Source organism: Staurois parvus, unplaced genomic scaffold (assembly GCF_062004578.1).
Source record: "Staurois parvus isolate SC_StPar_1 unplaced genomic scaffold, SC_StPar_1.0 ptg000063l, whole genome shotgun sequence".
NCBI classification, from domain to species: domain Eukaryota; kingdom Metazoa; phylum Chordata; class Amphibia; order Anura; family Ranidae; genus Staurois; species Staurois parvus.
The window spans coordinates 1,437,544-1,460,141 of NW_028317859.1; the positions used below are offsets into that span (position 1 = coordinate 1,437,544).

The following is a 22,598-nucleotide window of genomic DNA, read 5'->3' on the forward strand; positions in this document are numbered from 1 at the left end:
GTTAAATGCAGTCTTATTTAACCACTTCTTTAAATGCAGTCTTATTTAACCACTGCAGATCTTGTACCTTTATACCACTTATGGACCAGAGCAATTTTACATTTCATGAACGGTTTATTTTGCAATATTTTTGTCATTACTTAAGATAGCAAAGTCATACATAGATTGTATTTTGGGGACAAACTAGGCTTTGGTTTAGCAATTTTGTCTTGCAAAAACAGTTTCATTTTCTATGTAATTTTCAGGCAAAAAGAAAAAATAAACTTTTTTCAAGTTTTATTAGTGTTAGTTTTAAAACAGTAGCCTTACTGTAAGTATTAGTACACATTTTCAGTGACATTTTTCTATTAACGTTCATTGGCAAGATATACCAAACCAACATACTTCAACTTGGTACAAGCCATAGTATTCTTATGTGTTAAAAAGTGATGAGGAGGCTCATTAAATGATAATGGCCTAATATATCCCCTAACAACCACTAGGTACAAAAGGGGGATGATTCCCAAATTCAGAAGGACAGCTGGAGTGAACCTGCAAAGGGGACTCAGGAAGTGAAGGAGGAAGAGGACATAAAAGGGTGAGTGGCTGCATTTTGACAGTAATTATAGGCTAGGAATGGCAGCAGGGAGAGAGGAGGTGAGGAGAGAAGAGCTGAACCTAAAGATATATTCTAGAAACTTTGCTGAAGTTTTTTTTAGGGCATTATCTCCACTATTTAAATTCAAGAGGTTAATAATTTTGGTTAATAATTTACTGTTATTCAGCCTTTAGTGTAACTTCACCCTAAAAGGGAAGTGCTACTTTAACACCTTTTTCCCCCCTCCTCTCCCACTTTGAAGATCTGCTTTTCTTTGGGGAGCTGGTACTGACACCCACTTCTTCTCTGACCACATAGGCAATCAGAGCTGAAGTTCAGCTCCCCCCCCCCCCACCTTCTGGGACACGTCACAGGTCAAAAAGGACGCAAGTTCATTCACAAAGCGCAGCATGACTCACGCATGCAAATTGGGAAACAGGCTGTGAAGCCGCAAGGAGTCACAAGCAGCTTCCCTTAGTAAACATGCCGGCTGGAGACCCAAATACCGGCAAAAGTACGGGCCTGGGTGAGCACAGCGTTGAATCCTTGAACAGGTAAGTACCCTTTTTCTTTTTTTTTTAAGTCAGCAGGTACAGCATTTGTAGCTGTTAACTTTTCATATATGTTTTTTATTTTGTAAGTCTGAAGAACAACCTTAGGAGCCATGTAAACTGCATATTATATTTACAGACTAGATCTGCTTTGCATTTCCAGTGGCACTCCAAATTTCCTGAGATCAGAAGCACTAACCTCCACACTGACAAAAGTCTTGCCACTCATTCTTACAACTGCTACATCTTGGAGGTGAAGGATCACTTGAATGAAAGAACGAAAAGAGTGAAAGAACACAGCAGGGCGCCAGATCAGCGTGGATTAAAACAGTAGAACTTTAACACAAGAGCACTTAAAATTCTCCACAGTCAGCGTCCTGGATAAGTGCAGTGTACAGAAACAGCTCTCTCCAGGATAGTGGAGCCGACGATCGCTGCAAAGCATGGAGAGAGACCCACTGGAGATGGAGTCCACGGCAATGCTCCGTGCAGGCAGGATGGTAGGGAAATCTGACAGGCGCCGTAGATTGCAAGTGGGCGGGCCGCAACGTGTTTCCAAGGTTCTGCCTCCTTTATCAAGCAGCTCTCCCCAGGCCTTGCAGCAATCATCCGCTCCACTATCCTGGAGAGCGTTGTTTCTGTACACTGCACTTATCCAGGACTCTTGCATTAAAGTTCTCCTATTTTAATCCACGCTAATCTGGTGCCCTGCTGTGTTCTTTTTGCATGCTTCTGAGAGATTCCCCACATCCTTAGCAAGGAGCTGCTGGTGATTGTGTGTGCTTCAGTCCCATCGTCCACTCCTTCCCCACTCCACAAACCACTTGGAGGAACTGATCATTTGACATATGCCATTTCCTGATAAACTGTTAGTTTGGTCATATTGTATTCAGTGACTATTCTCACCATTTCACCAATCCCTGTGAACATTTTCATAAGCATATTATCTACACCATATTCCATCATCTTGTGAGCGCTGGATATGCTTGCCATTTGTACAAGGTGTTGTATATACAGTCCAAGTCCTTCTCAGCGTCTCAATGTCCTATATAATCCTTATAGTAAAACCAAACATGACATTTAGTCTTCTTATTCAGTGTTCTTCCTTCACCTGTGATACAACTTTCTTATTCCACTTGTAACCTCAAAAGAAAAATTAACCGCACATAGTGAGGTGACTTACAGTTTTACAAAATTAGGCTAGGAAAGGTTCCTCTGGCAAAATACTTTAGTAGGAAAAACACCCTCTAAAGCCTTACCATTTGCAGATCATCAATTCTTGTGTTTACTCCAGCAGCCATTTCTTTGCGCTCCTGAGGGGTCTCTGGACAAGGATAGAGAGAAGCACGGAACCTGTGAAAATCAAAAGGGATGTATTCATTTACAAAAGGTGCAAAGCAAATACCACAAAACATTAGAAAAGATATTGATATATCAGGGACATATTTAGAAAATAAATCAAAGTAAAGTAAGCTAGGTGCTAAAGGAGAAGTGGGTCCAAAGCTCTTTTGGCCACACTTCTCCATTAGGTCACAGGAATGCATTTAGTTCTGCACTCCTATAAACTGTATTCAGTTGACAGCGGGCTAAAGCCTGCTGTTGACAGACATCACTGAGCCGGTCCAGGCTCTGAAGAGATGCCGGCTTTAAAGTCGGGATCCACCCAGATTCCTGACCGGCAGCTAGCTGGCTCAGATCGATGCTTCATCTGATGTAGCTTTTTTTTTCTCTCGAGTTTCTCTATAAAAATTTGTTTTCCTATAATATTGTGTGACATGTAGATCAAGATTTTTTTCAATTATTAGCTTAATAAAACAAGAATAAAAAGGATTAAATCTAGCATAATCCACACACTCTTACTGACAGAATTAGGATTGCCAATTGTTTGCGTGTAGGCAACGCAATATTTCAGTAGATCTACAGTAGCTACAAATCTTCATGATTATTTTTTTTTCTAAATTGTATCTAGCTCTAGAGTTGCTGTGTAATTGTTTACAACTATATATGTATAACTGTTAAAGCTGGCAATATTTAGGCTAGTTTCAAACTTCTCAAAAAGTCACTCACCCAGCTACTGGGTTACATATTGCTGAAATCACTATGACTCAATCCTAAAAATAACCTTTTTTCGTTTGTCACCTTTTGGTCTGTTAAATAAATCAGCTTAAATGGTTTTTACATATTTTTTTCGCAAGAGCAAAAATGCCAGTTGTTCCTGCCAGAAATCCTGTGAGCTAACGTCCTGTGCTCTCTTGCCTTAGCTATACAGTAAAGCCGGCCATAGATGAGATGGAGCGATTTTCTTTACTGCAACCATGGATGGAAGGAAATAAAATAATTCAATTCCCCACGAACACAGTGTTGATGGGGGAAACCCTCCCACAGAGCCATTGTGTACTCTTGGGGGGGGGGGGGGGCGAACAGACAAGGGAGCCATCCCACCAGGGAAACAGTCATTAATGCTAGCAGCTATAATAGCAACGATCACATGTGAAGTTCGGCAGGCTGGTTGTAACTAAGCTGATCGATCAACATGCCCAACTGCCCACACATGGTGTGAATCTCGGCCAGTCCCTACTGAACCAGCCAAGATTTGAACAGACTATGGCCAGCTTTAGCATTGTTCCCAACTATGTTGAAGAACAACAAAACACCTCACCCATAGGTTATTGAGGAGAGGGGAGGTTTTCGGTTGCCCTGTCCCAGAGTGACAATGCTGCTCCTCCACAGATACAGTACAGAAAGTCAGCATTGTCACCCTAGTAAAGGAAGTTTGACTTTCATTATCAAAAGGTATAAATAAATGAAGTAAAAAAGCCTGAAAAAACGAATATAGTCACCACATCTAAAGACTAGTAAACTGCAATATATAAAATTTTTTGTCCTTGTGTTTAGATACAAATTTACTGTAGCTGTTACAATATTGTTCATGTGACATAGTTCTGTATCTTTGTGAATGTTTAGTATTGATAACAACATCAGCAAGATAATCTACGAGCACATAAATTGTAACTATCTTTTCCTTTTACCAATGCCTGGTGGTAGCGGTCTTTCGAAACATTCTCAACACTTTCAAACTTTTCAGCTCTCTCTTTTCCAATGTGTCAGGTTGAGGCCCCATTCACACATTTTGTAGCTTGTAGCTCAATGCTCAAAAATACTCAGTAAGCAAAATCCTATTCATTTCAATGGCCCCTGTTCACATCTGAGCATTCTGTCGCTTGCAGAAAAATGCCTGTCATTCCAAAAAGTACATGAGCTACTTTTGAGGCAGAATTGGTCATTTTTGCCGTCATAGACTTAAACAGGAATGCCTGAAAAAAAGCTTTGAGCGTTTTTTATCCTATGTTAACTGATCTCCTTCCCCTAGTGATTTCCATTGGCTAAAACAAAAAGCCTAAATGTGAATACACATGTAAAATGGCTGTATAACACTTGCAAAAACGCTCAAAAAAGCACATATAAAAACTCCTGAAAATTGTTCTGCCCAGGTGTGAATGTAGCCTGACTGTTGATATGCAGAAGGCAAGAAACCTGCCAAAACCCTGAGATCACTGGGATGAATTAAATGGTCACGATGGTCCAGGAGGTGGGACTAACTAGCGTGTAGGTCTGTGTGAGAAGTGCACTGCTTTTTGCTCATTATTAAAATCATACTGTGTATAGTCAAATGAACAGCTGGTATTTGGTTTAAAATAAATATAAATGAATAAAAAAATGCAGCGCAGCAATATGAACACAAATATAGTGCTAATAATATAAAATGTGCATATATGAATAGTGAAAACAAAAATTGTGTTTGTGACAAATATGTGCTACACCAAATGTCTTACCAACGCATACACATAGTTACCCATAGAACTGCACATACCAGTGCTGAAATGAATGGTGCACACAAATACCCAACAAAATGTTCTTAATAGTGGACTGTCCCTTTAGAACTCAAATGTCTTCACGTGTGCTTGTGTGGTATATCTCCTATCGTGATCGAATATCTGAGATTTAAAGGGACAGTCCACTATTAAGAACATTTTGTTGGGTATTTGTATGCACCATTCATTTCAGCACTGGTATGTGCAGTTCTATGGGTATCTATGTGTATGCGTTGGGAAGAAATTTGGTGTAGCACATATTTTTTGTCACAAACACAATTTTTGTTTTCACTATTCATATATGCACGTTTTATATTATTAGCACTATATTTGTGTTCATATTGCTGCGTGCATTTGTTATTGGATTTATGGTTTACATGTGGGAACGCATTATATGCTAGCCGCACTATTTGTTTTTGTAGTTCTATTGTGCTGAGGGTTCTCTATACACATTTGAAATAAATATGTTGACTGAGTGAGCTAAAAAGGTGTTTCTGCGTTAAACACAGAAAGCTGCAGCACAATAACAATACGCTTCCAATTTGTGATATATTGGATCATGTAGATTGTAAAACTAGAAAGGTTACACATTAAGGCTTACCCCTCACAGATCTTCTTCACTCTGTTCTTCAGCTGATCTCCTTGGAAGAATATGATGAAAACAGATTTGTGAACGCTGTCACCCTGTAAAATGTAAGCAAAGAAAAACATGACTATACATTGTCTCTGGGGCACCAAGACTTCCCTATGTAGGAAACATTCTCAATAGGCACTGTTTATTTTAGGGTCACTGAACAATGGCAGAAAAATTCAGGGACTTTTAACATTCTAGGCATACACTTTCTGTAATGTAGTCCACAGCAGTCTCAGATCGGCAGATATTTGCTGTATTCTACTTTTATCTGTTAAAACTGGTCACCAGGTCAGCTTAAAGCAGTATTAAACCCAAAAACAAACATTTAGTATTACAACTTACCAATTCTTAGAGGTGATGGCTGCATTCAATTTCTTTTTTAGGCTTTTTGCTATTTTCATCAGGTGCTCTGGCCAGTAAGTCTGTTGTTTTTCAACAGAACAAGCTCACTTGCAGTTACAGGAATGAGACAAACCATTTATCACTGGCAGGGCTGCTTACAATGATTAGCTTTTACTTATTTATGTAAAACATTTATCCCAAAAGGAAAAAAAGCAGTTTGAAGTAACAGTATTAGCTGGAGTTCAGCTGTAATTTGTTATTGTATTTAAATATGCTATTCCATCTAACACTCCTCTCCCCCCAGATTGACAATGCTGCGGTCCAAATGTGCCCATATGCTCCTTCATCCAGAATGGGGGTGCTCTAAAACAGGAGGAGCGTTACTGGCCAGGTCACTAGGTGAAAAAAAAGAGAAAAAAAGTCTAAAAAAGAAAACTAATGAAGCCACCACATCTAATGATTGGTAAGCTGCAATATATTAGATTTTTGGATTTGGGTTTAATAATTCTTGAACTCTGGGCTGCTTTGAAATGTACTCATGTAGTGGGGTCCTCCTCTGCACTGGAAATAGGTTAAACGTTCATATGGCTAGATAGGAGAGTACACATACTTCTCTTATTCCTCACTCCTGCAGGCCTCCTGGCTGCCAGCCAGTCTCAGCTCCATGACATCATCATGCCCACATTTAGGAACATCGGACAGCAATTTTTACTACTACTATCTGTTGTCCCATGAGAATATTTTCTCACAGTTTATGCTGAACTTTCATGACAAAGTAAAAAGAAAGGTTAGAACGTCTGTCATTTTTAAACTGCTCGGTCTCAATTGGCAATATATCTTTGCTTCCTTTTGCTTTACTATAGTGACACAAAATAAAAATTGAACATATTGCAGCTTACCTGTCCTTAGATGTGGTGGCTGCAGGAGTTTTAGGCTTTCATGTATTGTTGATTATTAGTAATTTTTTTATTCAATAAGAAGGAGTAAGAGCTCCTTTACATTTGTGGTTGACAGGACAGTATAAAGAGATGGCTGAGCCACGATTTTACTGCCCCAAGTCTCTTTCTTAAACTGCACAGTTGGGGGTGTACACATGCCACAGCCACCAGGCTTTGTGGCAAAAAAAACAAAACATCTGTCTTGTTTGGTGGTCAGTATCGACCAAACAACCCAATCAAGTGAATCGGCCTACACCACAACTGCCTGCAACTGTGGTGGTGAGGAGGCGCTATATGTATATATATATATATATATAGTTTCCTCGCTGCATATCAATTTTCCTCAGAAAGGCGATCTACTGTAGATCACTCGCTTTATATAGCCTCCTCACCGCCTGTTTTAACCCTGTAAATGCTGCACCCACATGTATTACACTCGCTTGTCTAAATGTGACCAAAATAATAAAAAAGAAAAAAAAAAAAAGGGGGGGGGGGAACCCAGGGGAGAGGTAGCATGGTAAACTATAGAGAGTCTGAATTAAAAGCAGGGGGCATGGAATTGGATCCACGTTCCTATACCCTACAGAAAATGTTAAGCTTTCCAAAGAACATGACTTGTGCAACCCATACTTGACTTCCATAATTGGCAAAGTCTGGGATTTCCAAGCACAGGCAATTCTCCATCTGGCCACAGTAAATATATGTGTAAGAAGTTTAAATTGGATTTTTTTGTACATACTTAAAAGGCGGTCTCAGGCCTCAGAAGGATTATTGTTAAAAGGTTAGACCGGTACCCATGTATGTCATTTGATAAACGCTGATCCAAAATTGCTGCACCATTAACCAGACCCACAGGATATGTTTAGAAGAATCTACAGCCTGACAGTTGCAAAACATAAGGGAGAGCAGTTTGGAAAATAATGGGAAATACATAAAAGGATCAGGTACTACCAAAGGAGGAGTCTACCAAGACGTGCTGAGTTACTGGCTGTATTGGGACAAAATCGGATTGCAGTCTTCAGCTGCCATATGCACGCCCAGTTCTCCCTCCCATTTGAAGGCATCAGAGAGAAAAATAGAAATGTCATCAAAATAAAATAGACTACTGTAATTGGTCCCAACCCCGTGGATTATTTAGCAAGACACCCTTTAATGCTGTGAGAAAGGAGAAATGTCAGGTTTTTCAGGCAACTGTGATTGGAGGAAGTGATTCATTTGGAGGTATTGAAAGACTTCCCCCTGCAGGGGTCGTCTCCACAGGGAGCCAACAGGTCAATCATGACCTCGGTTCTGCCTCCCCCTAGCCTCCGCCGAGGGGCCCCCCCCCTGTGGGAGGGGGGGGCTTAGGAGACACCATGAAGGGGGGGGGGCTTAAGAGACACCATGAGGGGGGGGGGCTTAAGAGACACCATGAGGGGGGGGGGCTTAAGAGACACCATGAGGGGGGGGGGGGCTTAAGAGACACCATGAGGGGGGGGGCTTAAGAGACACCATGAGGGGGGGGGGCTTAAGAGACACCATGAGGGGGGGGCTTAAGAGACACCATGAGGGGGGGGCTTAAGAGACACCATGAGGGGGGGGCTTAAGAGACACCATGAGGGGGGGGCTTAAGAGACACCATGAGGGGGGGGCTTAAGAGACACCATGAGGGGGGGGCTTAAGAGACACCATGAGGGGGGGGCTTAAGAGACACCATGAGGGGGGGGGCTTAAGAGACACCATGAGGGGGGGGCTTAAGAGACACCATGAGGGGGGGGGCTTAAGAGACACCATGAGGGGGGGGCTTAAGAGACACCATGAGGGGGGGGGGCTTAAGAGACACCATGAGGGGGGGGGGCTTAAGAGACACCATGAGGGGGGGGGCTTAAGAGACACCATATGGGGGGGGGCTTAAGAGACACCATATGGGGGGGGCTTAAGAGACACCATATGGGGGGGGCTTAAGAGACACCATATGGGGGGGGCTTAAGAGACACCATATGGGGGGGGCTTAAGAGACACCATGAGGGGGGGGGGCTTAAGAGACACCATGAGGGGGGGGGGCTTAAGAGACACCATGAGGGGGGGGGGCTTAAGAGACACCATGAGGGGGGGGCTTAAGAGACACCATGAGGGGGGGCTTAAGAGACACCATGAGGGGGGGCTTAAGAGACACCATGAGGGGGGGGCTTAAGAGACACCATGAGGGGGGGGCTTAAGAGACACCATGAGGGGGGGGCTTAAGAGACACCATGAGGGGGGGGCTTAAGAGACACCATGAGGGGGGGGCTTAAGAGACACCATGAGGGGGGGGCTTAAGAGACACCATGAGGGGGGGGCTTAAGAGACACCATGAGGGGGGGGCTTAAGAGACACCACGAGGGGGGGGGCTTAAGAGACACCACGAGGGGGGGGGCTTAAGAGACACCACGAGGGGGGGGGCTTAAGAGACACCACGAGGGGGGGGGCTTAAGAGACACCACGAGGGGGGGGCTTAAGAGACACCACGAGGGGGGGGGCTTAAGAGACACCAGGGGGAGGGGGGCACAGAGAAAACTACAGTGGGTGGGATTTTGATGAGAATAAGACAGGGGACTCTTCTTTGGGGGATGGGAAGGCAGAGGACAATTTGTGGGGGGAAGAGAACACTGCTATGGGGCAAGGTAGAGGACACTAAACAGTGGGGGGGGGGGTGATTTGAAGGGGGACAGAGGACACTAGTTTTGGGGCCGTATAGGGCACTACTGTGGAGGAAGGGAGCAAAGGACACAGCACTGGGGATACAGGACACTACTGTGGGGGGGAGGTGATGGTAAGGGGGTAGAGGACACTGCATTGTGGCAAACAGGACACTACAGTGGGGGGTGATGTAAAGGGGTACAGAGGACACTACGGGGGGGATATTTTTTTCATTTTTAAAGGGAGCTGCCTAGAACCCCAACCATCCCTCCCCCCACAGTATCAGTGGACGCAGCCATAGTGGCCACACAGGGTAGACTTCAAATATGTCTTATTTTTGTTCTCCATTACATGATGATGATGGATTGATGAGATTAGTTATTTACAAAAGAAAGATAAGATAGTTTTTTCTGTCTTTTCAGATCAATAAAAGTGACAAGGATACCACATTTCTGGCAAAATCAACAAGTATGTTCTGTACTCTCTAAAAATGGCATTATACCAAAAAAATAGAACTAATACAACTACCACATCTAGGGACTGGTGAGCAGAAACAAATTGCATTGCTGATTTTGGATTTACATATAGTTTTAAAAAAATCTGGAGATCTACTTTTAACACTGCAATTGGATATCGGCTGCTGTGGGGTCATAAGTTGAACTCTGCAGAATTTGAAACTTTTGAAAAGCCTTTTAAGTGCAGGGATGTGCCAAAAGCAGCATGTCCCATCTCTGGTGTGTGATAAAAATACAGACAACTGTATGATCTCTCTGAAGTACCACCAGTGCATATGCTAACAGATGTGATTTATCACAGAAGCAGCTGTGTGGTCTTCTCATACAGCAGAACACATCACAAATGCTGACATGTAATGGTCTCCAGCTATTGACAAGAACAATCACAATACAGACTACTATGCAGACAATCTCGAAGGCGAGGAAATGGTGCTTCCTTTTCACCTATTTAATATAAACCTACACTTTAAAACAAGCTTTTGGTTTGTCCTATGTGGTCAAAGCCCCCATCACAAAAGTACATAATTATCTTTCCTTTGGTCCCAGGATAACAAAAAATGGTACTTCCAGGTATTGAGGAGCATGTGACTCACTCTTTCCTCTCATTTGACTGGTGGCCGATGTTAGTACTAGCAAAGTCACGTGTGTGCGGGGACAGAGTCCTCCCCATACATAAGCTTTAATTGGAGCAACTCAAACCTACACAGTCTTACAAGGTTTACTTTAGGAGGAAATCCAGCCTACCCCACACAGTTAACAGACAAGTACCAGAATGCTTGTCTTGTTATATATAGACACAAAGCTGTAAGTAACTATGGGTAAGATGATTTGCTCAGTACTATGTCTTCCTGCCTGCTTCATATACAGTACCTCAACTGACCACCTCCCTCCAATGAGCACAAGATGCCCCATTCACACCTGAACCATGAGATTCCAAGTCGTTCAGGTGTGAATGGGGCCTAACTTGCAGAAACAAATACAGGCGTGTGTCCTTTTTAGCAGATCCCCATTTTGTGCTTTTATCATAATCCCTAAGATACTTGCCCACCTTCATGCAATAGTGCTAAAAATAGAGGAGAATTTATAAAAACTGAAGCAGATGTGCATGGCAACCAATCAGTTTCTATCTTTCATGTTCAAAGCTTAAAAGGCACTGTACACTTTCAACTGGTTTTGTTGTTTTAACTAGGTATTAGTGTTGTTATGTTCCCTGTGTTGTTTGTTTGCCTTACCTCATTTTGTGATTGCAGTTTGTAGTGAAATGGCTGATTGATTCTTCTATGTCCATGTATTAATTCACCAAGCTTGTCCCTATTTGTTAAAGGGAGAGGCCTCATGTTTGAGCGCAAACAGACTTCTGACACTGGAATGTGAAGATTTACTCTACTGTGGGCATTGTGTACAGGGCAACAAATGACACCATGCAACTACATGATCAATGCACATCTTATGCACGTAAAAAAACACAAGGTGTGTGTAGGAAGGTTAATAATGTCTATAAATGAAGAAGCTAAAAGGGAGAAGCTGCTGCAGATTCTGTGTGCTCCAGTCTTGATAAATTCCCCCCAAACTAGTGCATTTTGGGAATTATGTTTTTCGGGGGGGGGGGGGGGGGAAGAACAGCATTATTCTGGTAATTCTCTGTTGATTAAGGCCCTTTCACACTGATACATTTTTCCTGTGTTTGTACCTTGCAAGAAAAAATGCAAGAAAGTTGTTTCCCTTTAAATCCCAGGGGCTCTTCACACCATTGTGTCGCGGGTGCGGAGTATTTTAAAAAAAGTCCTGCATGCTGCAACTTTGGTGCGGTTTTAAAAACAATGCACCAAAAACACAGCTCCCTATTGAAATAGATGGAAGACGTGGCTAAAAGGTAACAAAAATACATCAAAAACACAACACGTTTTGCATTTTTGGCAACCAAAAAAAATACCAAAAATGCACTGGAAACGCATCTGAAACACATCAAAATCATGGTACAAATGCATATGCGCTTTTACCGTGATTTTGCCACAGAGGAGTATGAAAGGGCCCTAACAGTGTGGTATAGTCCTGCATAAGCCGGCATCTCAATGGTAATACAAATCAGAAGGATCACAGTATTTCATTTTTACTCAGGTATATTGATGCTCAATTTCTACGTTTAAAAACTAAAAGAATAAATTGGCTGGCTTCTGTCCTCAGATGAGGAAGCAGCTGCGTTAGCGCTACCCTCTACAAATCCTGATCCTACTACGACACATGACCTTGCATGTAACCCGATATGAATGAAAACCGTTACATACATATCAACACATATGTATATACACTGGCCAGTCAGTGTTCCCTGGCACTGTTCCACTAAACGTCTTATCTCCAGAGTCCGGCAGTTTATTGCACACAACTGAAAGCTTTGATCTGGCACTGGCTATGGGCACTACCCACCAAATGTTCTTCTCAGATAAGCAGTGTAATTACAATGACTCATACACAGAGAATTTCTCCTCTTTGTCAGATCCACAGATCTGGCTCCACTTCTATACTGTAATCCAGAAATAAAAACATACTAATTCAATAAACCTCTTTGCAGGTGCTGTTACTAAAGTGCCTAAAATGTGTGGATGCATAAGAAATGTATATTTTTTTTAGGAAAGACATAATATGCAAACACAGCACAGACACCATTGTTAAAATTACAGAAATCTGTAAACTACAAAACAGATAACTGTGTTTATTCTGAAGTTAGCAATACACCCCCCATTTTCTCTTGTTCATCCTGAAAATCAATAGAAAACTCCATCCGCACTGAACAACGTGGATGGAGGAATCTCCACTACCAATGAATGCATTCTGACATCCATAACACCAGCGCTGTCTGAATACCTGAACATGACTGCTTCCTATCAGATGATTTTCCACCCAGCTCTGTCGACTTTTAAATGTGCTTTTGTCATGTCAGGGTAGTGCCGACTGGGCCAACCTTGGCTGGAATTTAAGTCAATTCCTGAGAAATGGGCTGAAAGTTGAGCCCTGTGTGGGGCTTGCTACGAGGGATCATAAAGAAGAGGAGTCTGGAGCACCAGTGGAAGACCCCAGAATCAGATCAGTCTAAACAGAAAAAGGTTTACATCTTCAAGCCCATAGGCATGAATTTCTGTCTGTTTTTCATCTGAAAACTAACAGATGAAAAACCCGTGTGAAAGGGCCCCAACTTTTGGTAGGTGTCATTTCTAATAACATGTCACTGCAAAGAACAAATGCTTACCTCTCCTTCTGCATGTGCCTTCAAACGTGATGAAGAAGAATCGCTGAAGTCTCATGAGAAACTGACACTTCCAGTAGTGTACCCAATGTCCTGTGTCCACAGATGCACACAGTGATTCCTCCGATCAACCCCAATGTCAGTGCTGCATCTCTGCAGGGACACCTGGTATTAGAATTTTTGAGCATGCAATGCTTTAAAGTAGGCATCACTAAATGGTGGAACGCAGTCCCGATCCAGACCGAGTCACTGTCCCAACTGGACAGGCAGTCACACCATTTGGGAGCCAGTTCTGTCCCCCAGCCTTTGCTACTGTCATGATCACAGCAGCACTGCATAGAGGGTGGAAGCAGGAGCTGCCTGAGATAACTTTCCAGATTAACTAGCAGGTGATTGGTTGCTAGGATCACTCTGTGTCCTAGCAACCAATCACCAGCTTGATAATGCAAAGTTATCTCCAGCAGCTCCCACTCACGCCCTTCATCCGTGCTACTGTGCCTCTTGCTCTCAGTCTGTTCTGCCTCCCATTCTCTGCTCTGTGTACCTTTGTGAGGTAGCAGAGTGAGGGGGCACAGGTATAAGTGTATGTGCAGAAAGCTCTACTCTGTGAGAAAGGAGGGTCTGTGATGTGAAGAGGGCAGGAAGCACTACTGTGGGGGGGTGAATGTAATGGTGCAGAGCGCTCTAGTGTGTGTGTGTGTACTACTGTGGGGGAGAGGGGATGTGAAGGGGGGGGGCAAGGGAGGACACTACTGTGGGGGACAGTGCTGTGTGGGGGTGATGTGACGGGGCAAAGGACACTACTGTGGGAGTGGACCGATGTGAAGGGGGCAGAGGAGAACACCACTGTGGGGGATGGGGAGGGGGGCAGAGGGCACTGCTGTTGGGGGTTAATGTTGATGGGAAGGAGGGGTTCAATTCAATACTCTACTGTGACGGGGGTTGAGGACACTGCTGTGAAGTGGGGGGCTGTGATGTAAAGGAGAGGGGGGGGGGAATTGTGATAAGCAGGGTTGACGGAGGACTAAAAACTGTATTGTGATATAAGAGGAGAGGGGCTGTGATGTGAAGGACATGTCATTGGACAAACATGTGACTCAGACCTTTGCTGCAAAAACATTTTACTGATCAGATCTCTGTTAACTTTAATTAAATACGCCTGTTTTATAATGTAACTGTGGCCTGATTGTGGACATTAAAATAGTTACATGTTTCTTAACAAGCAGAAAATTATTTTTAAAAGGTTATCACTGCCCTCTGTAGCTGCAGGCACGTTACAGCAATTCATCAAATCTCATAGCAAAGGATTGTCTAAGCCATCTCAGCTTACTCACCCCACCAGGTCAACAGTGATAGCCTTTTAATCTCGAACAGAGAATAGGTGCTCTGGGAGGGGGAAGAAGGGTGACCTGAGCTGCCTAGGGAAGGAAACGTTTTAAGGAAAATTTGTTCCATAGTGCCTGCAGGTACAAGAGTCAGTGGTGGCTTGTTTTGAAGCGGATTTTCTACTCATTAAAAATATGAAAACCGTGAATGACCACAGCCTGGCCAGAGTAACATTTCAGTTTACTCATAATGCATAGTGTTCCCGCAAGTCATTCAATTACAGTAAATAAGGCTCATAAATAATCTCAAAGTTATTTTAAATATGCTACAAATCTCATACAAGACCTTAGTGTCTCTGATATGAAGACCATATATGTCAGTTACTAAGTAATGGAATGATATTAGAAAGAGGTTGTTGTCCATTGTCAACATCTGAGGTACAATCTTATGATTTATGAAAACTCACAGAGCAATAAAAGGATGACCCCTGGATTTTCTAAAAGCCAAAGAAGACATCAGGACAGTTAGGCCATTAGTTGTGATAATGACATAGTAAGGTGCCAGACAATGAGAAAATGTAACTTAAAAGTGATCCTGAAAAGTTATGAATGTAAATATACTAGATTAATTCCCCACTCCGTGCCATTATGGAGCCAGAAGTGCATGGAAGATTGCAGTTTCACAAAATCAAAACGAAGGCTGAACAACGCAGAAGCTGGAGCTTGAGACAATGCACTCCCATTTAATTTTGCCAATACTGGAACTGCTAGTCTAGACCCAGTACAGGTATATCCTGATAATTAATGTTGGCTGCAGAGAATGAATTTGGGAGATCATACAGCTCCTGTGTTCTTGCCCATAGCAGTGCTTCCTACAACAGTCACCCATTGGTATAATTTGGACTTTTTAAAATTGCAGTCCAAACCAATAAATATTTTGCTCCTCGACAGACTTTTAATTCTATGTGCATGATGATACACCAAACACAAAAGTGGGCTTTCCTGCCTGTTGCACTGCTATTGGGTCAGTGGGTGTCACTGTGCAACAGTGAGACCTGCTAGCATTAATCTGACAGCTAATGATCAGACCATTTTTTGTGTTATGGCGCTGCATTACTTTAACTGACAACTGCGTGGTCATGCAACGCTGCACCCTAATGAATATGTCCTTTTTTTCCCCCACGAATAGAGCTTTCTTTCGGTGGTATTTGATCTCCTGTGCAGTTTTTATTTTTTGCGCTATAAACAAAAAAAGGCCGACAATTTTGGGGGAAAAAACTATATTTTTGACTTTTTGCTATAAGCATATCCAATTAAAAAAATGTAAAAATCAAATTTTGTCATAAATTTACAGCAAAATGTATTTTGCAACATGTCTTTGCTAAAAAAAAATTTTTCAATACGTGCAAATTAATTGGTTTACATGAAAGTTATAGCGTTTACAAATGGCGGTATCTATACACTGGGATTTTTTTTTCTACTAGTAATGTCGATCAGCGACATATCAGGACTGCGGAGCGCATTCTGACACTGGGGGGAACTGACTTGATATCACTGACATCCCCAGTGACACCAATAAAGTCATCAGTGCTAATAAAAAGCACGGAAACTGTACTAATGACATGTGGGGCAGGGGTTGACATGTGGGGCAATCAAAGGGTTAACTGTGTGCCGTTTTACTTGGGACTGTGTCTGTGTGCTTCACTGTAAGCTTTGCAGTGTGCAGGAGCTGACGGGAGAGAACGGTTTTGTTTACCAACATTCCTCCTCCCCGTCGGAGATGCTTGAACATCACCGGGCGCCTTTATGCAAAATCACGTATATATACGTGATTTTGCGCACCCGTGCCGCCCTGTAGCAGTAGTTCTGCTATAGGGCGGACGGGAAGCAGTTAAAGCAGTATTAAACCCACATAAAAACATGTATTGCAGCTTACCAATTCTTAGATGTGATGGCTGCATTAGATTTTTTTTTTTAGGCTTTCTTTCTTCATGATCAACATGTATAAATACATCAGTGGTTCATATAGTGAACTTGCTGTTGAGTTATTCAACTTAAAGTCATCACAGAGAACAAGGGGGCTTTCTTTATGTCTGTAGGAAAAGAGATTTAATCTCCAAGTACGAAAAGGCTTCTTCACAGTAAGAGTTGTGAAAATGTGGAATAGAATCTCTCAAATGATTCCAGCTCAGTGGATTGCTTTAAAAAAGGATTCCTTTCTAGATACACATAATATAACTGGATACTAACATTTATAGGTAAAGTTGATCCAGGGAATATACGATTGCCTTTTGGGGGATCAGGAAGAAAGTTTATTCCCCCACTGGAGCAAATTGGATCATGCTTTGCTGGGGGTTTTATTTGCCTCTCTCTGGATCAACTGTGCGTATAGGATTATGTATATCCACTTAAAGCATAGTTCCAGTTGAAAAAACAAAAAGTGTAGCTGCTGACTTTTAAAATACAGACACTTACCTGTCCCTTGGTCCAGCGGTTTCCTCACCAAGACTGGTTTAACCGGCCGTCTTCTCTCCCTGGTGCCAGCATCTTCAGTGGGGGCACCTGGCTGAGACAGCTTGCAGCTTCACAGCCGGGTGCCCACTGCGGATGCACTAGAAGCGCTGCACTTTGTGAATGGCCCCGTAGTCTTCTGGGACCTGTCACAAGTCCCAGAAGACTACAGGGAGGAAGGGGGGAGGACAACTTCCATTTTCGATCGCCTTAGGAAATCAAAGTGGAAGTGGGAGCAGGTACCTGTTGAGTTCGAGTAGCTGCTCCACCCCCACTCCCCAAAAAAGGTGCCAATACTTAATGAGGAGTGGGGGACAAAGGCTTAAAGCAGAACTTCACCTTTTGGGTGGAGCAGGACCAGACTTTTTTCTAGCACTTTTTGTTCACAGAAAACACAAAAGGGTTTTTTTTTAGCTAGAAAATTACTTAGAACCCTAAAACATTCTCTATTTTTTTTAAAAGCAGAGGCTCTAGAGAATAAATTGATGGGTTTTGCAATTTTTTATGTTACACAGTATGTGCGCAGTGGTTTTTCAAACGCAATTTGTTGGGGAAAAAAAAACACTTTTTTTGAATTTTAATGCAAAAAAAACCACCATACCTAACCAAGTTGTTTTGTAAAATACAAAAGATTACACTGAGCAAAGAGATACCAAACATGTCACGCTTTGAAATGGAGTACTACAGGGCAAAGGCGACAAGTGATGTAAATTTTACAATCCATAGGCATCGCTTTAAAATCCTTTACAGGTGACCATTTTAGATTTACAGAGGAGATCTGATGCTAGAATTACTGCTCATGATCTGATGTTCGCAGTGATACCTCACGTGTGGGACGATTGCTGTTTGTGCTGCGGAACCTACACGTGTTCACCTTTGCGTGCAAGCACAGGGGACGGGAGCACATTTTTTTTTTTCCTCTTACACTGTCACTTTAAAAAAAAAAAAATTTCTGATCACTTTTATTGCTGTCGCAAAGAATGCAGACATCCCTTGTGACAGCAATAAGCATGTGACAGGTACATAACTGGACAGTCTTTCTGGAGGGATCTGGGGTCAAAAAGACCCCAAATCCCTCTTCAGCTCTTAAAAGCATTCAGTTACACCAAGATCAGTGTGACTGAATCCTTTTATTTTTAAGAAATGATGCCGTTTATTTCCGAGTATGTCAGGGCATCACTTCCAGTTTACAAAATATTGGAGCTGAACAAAGCCAGTCCAGTCTTCATTCGGCTCCGTGACCTGCCAGCGGCAGCGCCGGTTGATCAAGACTCATCGGGGGATCCTGTGAAAGCAACAGAAGGCGTGGGGGTGGGGGGTGCGGTGGTTACTTGGTTGGGGGGAATGTCCCCTCCCTCTGCTTGTAATAGCATTGTCTCAGTACAACCACTTGTAGACTGGTAGCATATCATGTACGTAACTGTTTGGCAAGTGGATATGGAGGTTTTCGACTTGTGTGTATTTTGTTTTTTTTCTCTGTCGGTTGAACTGCATGGACTTTTTTTTTTTTTCAACCTGATTAACTATGCAACTATCTTCTATTTTAACTTGTTGATATGGCCAGTAAGTCTTTTTTTTTTAAAAAAACAAGCTCTCCAGCAAATGTATCAGTTTACTGAGATGACACAAACCATTTAACAATGACAGGAGTGCTTACAATGGTCATCTTTTATTTATCCCAAAAGATAAAAAAAAGTTTGCTGTAACTGATTATACAGTGTGAGCTGGAGTTTGGCTTCAATTTGTTATTTTATTTAAATCTGCTAGTATATTTAACACCCCCCCCCCCCAACTGACAATGCTGCGGTCTGCTGTGCCCCCTGTGCTCCTTCATCCAGAGTGGGGACACTGATACAGGAGTTGTTTTAATGACCAGATCATCAGGTGAAAACAGAGAGAATAAAGCCTAAAAGAAAGAAAATTAAATGCAGCCACCATATCTAAATGATTGTCCAGCTGCAATTTATTACATTTTTGGTTTGGGGTTTAATTCTGCTTTAAGTAATTTTACTTAACTCCTCAAAAAGTATTTAACACTATAAACCAGTATCTATCATGCCACGTAGAAGCCATCTACAAATGAAGACAGATTCAAGGCTAAAAGCCACTTCTCAATATATCTGCATGGTGATGAATAGTGGCAGAGAATTGGGGCTCCTTAGAGCAGCTGCCTTAGTGCAGATAGACAGGATACTTTCCTGTGTTTGTGTGGTGGATACTCTGATAATATGGAAGGAAGTCAATCTGTTAATCAGTGGAGACTGACCTCACTAAGAAAGCACTTCCTCAGCTGCACAATGAAGAATATGAAATCTCACACAGAAAAGACTACCAGGCATAAACTGCACCATATACCTTGGCACTCATCTGTGCTGCAGAACAAAAAGCATAATTTCCCCAGTTACTTACCGGTATATTAAAAAAAAAAAAAAAAAAAAAAAAAAAGGCATAAATGAATCCTTCTGTATTAATACTTATGAAAAGAGAGTGATTGGGCAAGACTGAGCTATTAAATCGAAGAAGATAGGAAAACGGAAAAACAGTTACAATTAAGAAAAACCATGCTAACATTGACTAGGTCCTTTGCATGTGTAATTTATATAAAACATTTTAGTTTTCAATACTAAAAGGCTTTGCACTATGACAGGAAAAACCGCCCATGATTCTAATTGCCTTGGTGCCCAACCTGTGGCCCTTTGGCATTTTTTGTGCAGCCCTTGAGGCCCCAGTAAACACTAATTTGCATTTCTCTATTGCCCTGTTATAGCAATGATTGATGGCAGTCATATGTAAAATGCCTCCAGTCTATGACTGTCTTCTGAAGCATGCTAACAGTCTCTGAAAGCCTATCGCAGCATGTCCACAGTCTCGGAAAGCCTCCCGCAGCATGTCCACAGTCTCGGAAAGCCTCCCACAGCATTTCCACAGTCTCTGAAAGCCTCCCGCAGCATGTCCAAAGTCTCCGATAGTCTCCTACTGCATGTTTACAGTCTAAATGTCTTCCGCAGCATGTTCATGGTATCGAAGTCTTCCGCAGCATGTTCATGGTATCGAAGTCTTCCGCAGCAAGTGCGCAGTCTCTGAAAGCCTCCCGCAGCATGTCCACAGTCTCTGAAAGCCTCCCGCAGCATGTCCACAGTCTCTGAAAGCCTCCCGCAGCATGTCCACAGTCTCTGAAAGCCTCCCGCAGCATGTCCACAGTCTCTGAAAGCCTCCCGCAGCATGTCCACAGTCTCTGAAAGCCTCCCGCAGCATGTCCACAGTCTCTGAAAGCCTCCCGCAGCATGTCCACAGTCTCTGAAAGCCTCCCGCAGCATGTCCACAGTCTCTGAAAGCCTCCCGCAGCATGTCCACAGTCTCTGAAAGCCTCCCGCAGCATGTCCACAGTCTCTGAAAGCCTCCCGCAGCATGTCCACAGTCTCTGAAAGCCTCCCGCAGCATGTCCACAGTCTCTGAAAGCCTCCCGTAGCATGTCCACAGTCTCTGAAAGCCTCCCGCAGCATGTCCACAGTCTCTGAAAGCCTCCCGCAGCATGTCCACAGTCTCTGAAAGCCTCCCGCAGCATGTCCACAGTCTCTGAAAGCCTCCCGCAGCATGTCCACAGTCTCTGAAAGCCTCCCGCAGCATGTCCACAGTCTCTGAAAGCCTCCCGCAGCATGTCCACAGTCTCTGAAAGCCTCCCGCAGCATGTCCACAGTCTCTGAAAGCCTCCCGCAGCATGTCCACAGTCTCTGAAAGCCTCCCGCAGCATGTCCACAGTCTCTGAAAGCCTCCCGCAGCATGTCCACAGTCTCTGAAAGCCTCCCGCAGCATGTCCACAGTCTCTGAAAGCCTCCCGCAGCATGTCCACAGTCTCTGAAAGCCTCCCGCAGCATGTCCACAGTCTCTGATAGTCTCCTGCTGCATGTTTACAGTCTAAATGTCTTCCGCAGCATGTTCATGGTATTGAAGTCTTCCGCAGCATGTTCATGGTATCGAAGTCTTCCGCAGCATGTTCATGGTATCGAAGTCTTCCGCAGCATGTTCATGGTATCGAAGTCTTCCGCAGCATGTTCATGGTATCGAAGTCTTCCGCAGCATGTTCATGGTATCGAAGTCTTCCGCAGCATGTTCATGGTATCGAAGTCTTCCGCAGCATGTCTGCAGTCTCTGACAGCCTCCTTCTGCATGTCCACAGTCTTTGAAAGCCTCCCGAAGCATGTCCACAGTCTCTGAAAGCCTCCCGCAGCATGTCCAAAGTCTCTGATAGTCTCCTGCTGCATGTTCAGTCTCTGACCACCTCCTGTATTATGCCATAGTCTCTGACAATATCCTGTACCATGTTTTCAGTCTCTGACCATCACTTTATTGTATCCACAGTCTCTGCCATCTCTTCTATTATGTCCACAGTCTATGACCATGTCCTGTACCATGTCCACGGTCTGTGACCATCTCTTGTATCATACCCAGAGTCATTGACTATATCCTGTTGTGGGTCTGCTGTTTCAGACACAGATTATTCACATGTGGTCCTTTGGTGATGTCATATCAAGAAAGTTGACTACCACTGTGCTAATGGCTGCTTTTTCTGGAAGAACAGGCAGGTCCCATTTGGTAAACTGACAAAGAGCAAATCACTGTGAGAAGCTTCAGATTAAGGCTGTCATTCTCCAAACCCAGAAAAAGATATACAGCCCAGGAGTCAGAAAAGCTCTGAGGTTTCTCACACAGGTATTTTATTGTGAACTACAGTATTTCTTTTAATAACACCATAATACATACAAGTTACCTAAAAAAAAAACAAAAAAAAAAAGCCAGATCAATAAGGTTCTTTAAAATACAATGCCATCTAGGTTTTCGGAGTTGGCTGGGTTCAGTGGACACTCATGTTTCCTGACTTAGATTTAATGCCCTTGCTTCTAAAATGTAGAGTACTTATTCAACTCCTGCCACAAACACACCACAGTGTCAAAAATGCTACACTACTGTCTAATATTCAAAAAACACACTACAACAGAACACACTTAACAATAAACACATAAGGCATTCTCTTACCGTCACTGGGTCTTCCAATGGGTTTTCAATCTCTGCCTGTCGAAGGAACACATTGCCACGGCAAACGCGCCATAACATCCTCTCAAAAGTGGGGATCCGCTCTCGGTTAATGACTCCAGCAACAAAACTGTAAATATATCAGTTTATTATGAAATACACAGGTTACATTTTATTAAGAGGTGAGCTGCAACTGCAGTGATATACTTAAAATTTTAAAGTAAAAAAAAACAAAAAAAAAAAAAAAAAAACTTTAAATTAAAAAAAAGATTAGAAGAAGCAAACAGCTTGATAAGGTGAGGAACATATTCAAACTTTATAAAGAGAAAATTATATTTAGAAGACATGCTGGGAGAAAAGAAAAAGTTTGTTGCTGGATCAAATCCCTACATCCAACAGTCAT

The 22,598-nt window shown here is 42.8% G+C and overlaps 1 protein-coding gene across 7 annotated transcripts in view; it reads right to left on the reverse strand.

Annotated features, from left to right (window-relative positions):
* ATP6V0A1 (ATPase H+ transporting V0 subunit a1) overlaps positions 1-22,598 on the reverse strand; it is a 172,109-nt gene that overhangs the window by 78,643 nt on the left and 70,868 nt on the right. For all 7 annotated transcript variants that reach the window (XM_089668779.1, XM_089668777.1, XM_089668780.1 and 4 more), the window contains 3 exons: positions 22,199-22,325; positions 5,602-5,684; positions 2,388-2,481 (listed from right to left, as the gene is read on the reverse strand). In XM_089668779.1, coding sequence (XP_089524905.1) covers positions 2,388-2,481; positions 5,602-5,684; positions 22,199-22,325 — 304 coding nt within the window. The remainder of the gene's footprint in view (positions 1-2,387; positions 2,482-5,601; positions 5,685-22,198; positions 22,326-22,598) is intronic.